General features: G+C 38.8%; 1 protein-coding gene across 1 annotated transcript; it reads left to right on the forward strand.

Moving 5' to 3' along the window:
- Window positions 1–585: 585 nt before the first annotated feature.
- Window positions 586–2110, forward strand: SARC_13392 (hypothetical protein; the record flags this gene model as incomplete). The annotated part of the gene is made up of 3 exons (XM_014292477.1): window positions 586–702; window positions 1689–1817; window positions 2033–2110. 3 exons carry the CDS (start codon window positions 586–588, stop codon window positions 2108–2110), a joined length of 324 nt encoding a protein of 107 aa, XP_014147952.1.
- Between the last annotated feature and the right edge of the window lie 1696 nt (window positions 2111–3806).

Here is a 3806-nt window from a genome sequence, read left to right on the forward strand (position 1 = left end):
ATATAGATACATAAAGAAACAAAGGCACGATAGCTGTGTAGTAATCCCGAGGACGATGCGTGTGCTTGTGCCGTTATTGGGTTGTTGTGGTAGTAGTGCACACTGTCCGCTACTTTTATTAGGCGATATGGTCTGTACGTGTGCTACGATGAATTGCCCCACAGCGACAGTGCTTTGTATTGGCACCATGTGGGCCTATACACACTCAGTTGTTGCTTGGTATATTCCGCACGTGAAGCCAGTTTGAGTGGGCATCATACATACAGTGATATGATATATAGGGCATGTGTGCGATTCAGTATCACTCTCTATACAATTAACGTATATATACATATACATATAAATGTATGCACATATATATACAGATATATGAATACGAATGTTTACACATGTTTGCATTTTTCTCATTGTATATATACATTATTCCTTTTGTATGTATACATTTTTCCCATTGTATATATACATTATCCATATTGTATATATACATTTTTCCATTGTTTATATCTATACATTTTTCCCTTGTATATATATATTGTTCCTCTGTGTATATATATACACACACTTGTTCTAGACTGACGTATCGGTATGTGCGCTCAGGTCAACTGCCCACACTGTGGCGGTGAGTTCTGCTGGCGCTGCCTGAACACGTGGACCAAGGGGTCGTGTGGCTACTTCAGTTGTGCAATAAATGGCGACAACGAGGTAGGTATTCTACCTACAAATGAAGCACATGTGTGTGTATGTATATAGGGTATGGATAAACCACATGCATGAATTAGGATGGGCGTACATGTGTTATTTATAACACAAGTAGTGTATGTATTTAGAATACAAATGAACCACACATACAGGTATTATGATGGGTCTATATTTATGTATTCAGGACGCAGATAAATTCCACATGCCTGTATCACGATAAGTGTATATGCATGTATTTAGAATAAAAATACACCACATATACATGACTCATGATGGGTGTATATGTATGAATACTGAGAATGAAGGTGAGTATGTGTACACAGACAATACATACACATTGAGATGTTAATGTAAGGATATATTCCGTACGCGTGTGTGCTGATTTATCCACGTGATACACACACCATGTACTGGGGACAGGATTAGGCCCTACTTGTTGGATGTGCGTATAAGTATGTCGAAGTAAGTATGAGATAGTATCTTTTCATATCCAAGTATTATATAGTACTTGGCTATGGAATTAGGCCCTACTTGTTGGATGTGCGTATAAGTATGTCGAAGTAAGTATGAGATAGTATCTTTTCATATCCAAGTATTATATAGTACTTGGCTATGGAATTAGTACCTACCTGGTTGATATGCGCATAAGTATGTTGAAGTAAGTATGAGATAGTATCTGTTCATGTCCAAGTATTATATAGTACCTATCTATGAAATTAGTACCTACCTGGTGGATATGCGCATCAGAATGTTGAAGTAAGTATTAGATAGTATTTGTTCATGTTCAAGTATCATATAGTACTTGTCTATGAAGTTAGTACCTACCTGGTGGATATGCGCATCAGTATGTTGAAGTAAGTATTAGATAGTATTTGTTCACGTCCAAGTACTGTCTATGTAGGTCGAAGTATCAGACCGTTTAGCTATACTTAGACAATTTCGGTCTAAGTATCGGCACATCTCACAATGTCATTGGTATTGGGCTTCAGATGGATATCGATGACGCCGTTTCTTTGGCAACCGCGACAACCAAGTCCGAAGATAAACCAAGTTTGCGTGTGGTGACGTCTTCGACTGACGCAGTAAAACTCGGCGTCAACGACTCACCGATACTGGCGGTATGCTCATTAACTTATTTTTTTTGTTTGGCCTAGTACGGATGAACCAACTACACTTTTAACCTCTCCCCAAGTGCCCTTCGCTCTTATTGTTACATGGAATGTTGTAATCGTTTGTATATGTATATCACATACTTCTCTCCTATTGTGACACTAAACCCTATTAACAACTACTGCACACCTATCAACCCTAAACCCTAACCCAAACCTCTCAGAAAGCCGAACTAGGTGTTCCAGATATCGCTACTATAAGATTTGGCTCTCGGGGTCATCAAACGGGGGATGGACGCTGAAGCGCCCTGGTTCTCGCCTTAACGATTGTTTTACGAAGAAAAAGAAAACCTGTGCCAAGCAAGACCTTATAAGTTTACTATGAATCACTCAGCGGAACGGATAATTAAATAAACATTGGGCGTGTTCTTAGACTCTACCATGTGCGGTTGCATCATACTGTCGTATACCAATCCACCGAGGGTTGGATCAAAATCTGTGCACCTTTCTTGTAGATCAATCCAATCAGGATGACGCAGAAACAGCTGGATATCTGGCTGTGGGCAGATGTCCTGTAGTTCAGTGCTGTGCCATTGCTACAATAGGACTGATTAGACCTTATCACTCGCTACCATGGCACAAATTACACTCTATAAAAGTTGGTCGCAATGTCCAAGTTTGTTAGAAAATTATTTATAAAAACAAAATAATTAGCTCTAGACGAGTCATTTGCGAGCGGCTTTGTAGTGGGACACCGATTTTCTACCAATGACATTCGTGTGTGATAAAAATACCCAATCGAATCGTATCAAATACTAACTTAAACTCGCAGCAACTCTTACTCAAGAAGACACATCGAATGAATTATTCACCCAATCATCCAAATCCAATGAATTATTCACCCAATCATCCAAATCAAATGAATTATTCACCCAATCATACACATCAAATGAATTATTCACCCAATCATCCAAATCAAATGAATTATTCACCCAATCATCCAAATCAAATGAATTATTCACCCAATCATACACATCAAATGAATTATTCACCCAATCATCCAAATCAAATGAATTATTCACTCAATCATACACATCAAATAAATTATTCACTCAATCATACACATTGGATGAATTATTCACCCAATCATACACATCAAATGAATTATTCACTCAATCATACACATCGGATGACTTGTTCACCCAATAATACACATCGAATGACTTGTTCACCCAATCATCCAAATCAAACGAATTATTCACCCAATCAAATGAACTATTCGCCCAAAAGTACACATCGGATGACTTATTCACCCAAGGACACACATCGAATGACTTGTTCACGTACAATCTTGAAAAATTAAATTTAATCCACAAAATCGCGGATTATAATTTCAATTGCACCCGTTTTTACTGTATTACAAATGCACCGGTATCTAAGCTAAGGGGACTGACTCCCGATGCTTCTACTCGACCTACACTTTAATCGATTATGATTCTGAACCAATGAAAACTCCTAATACTATGAACGAAACGCCCTCAACCAATCAGGTCCGCTCATGACCTCTGCACAATTTTCAGGCCTGTGAAAACGTTCAGAATCAATCACCATGAACCAATCAGATCCGTCCATTTTAACTGCACCGGTTTCTAGGCCAGTAGGACTGAGAATTGATGGTTCCACTCGTCCCATTCGGCGCTGTCCGTCACAAACAGAATGTCCTGATGACAGTCGCCCTCCTGCGCACATATCTCAAAGATTGCTTCTGCGTTGTGGGGACTCTGCCCCCCTAGAGCGGCTAAAAATAGAAAATTTACGATTGGATAAGATTTTCAGTCTAAAACTAAAAAACATAGGCGGGAGCACGATGTCAGAATGCAACAGCACAATGAGACAAAAAGGAGTTTAGCAAATGAAGATGGATATCCGCCGGTAGTGTGGTAGCATCACAATATGTAGAGACAGTATATATATATATATATATGTAGGTATATATAT

This window comes from Sphaeroforma arctica, assembly GCF_001186125.1.
Source record: "Sphaeroforma arctica JP610 unplaced genomic scaffold supercont1.3226, whole genome shotgun sequence".
Lineage (NCBI taxonomy): Eukaryota > Ichthyosporea > Ichthyophonida > Sphaeroforma > Sphaeroforma arctica.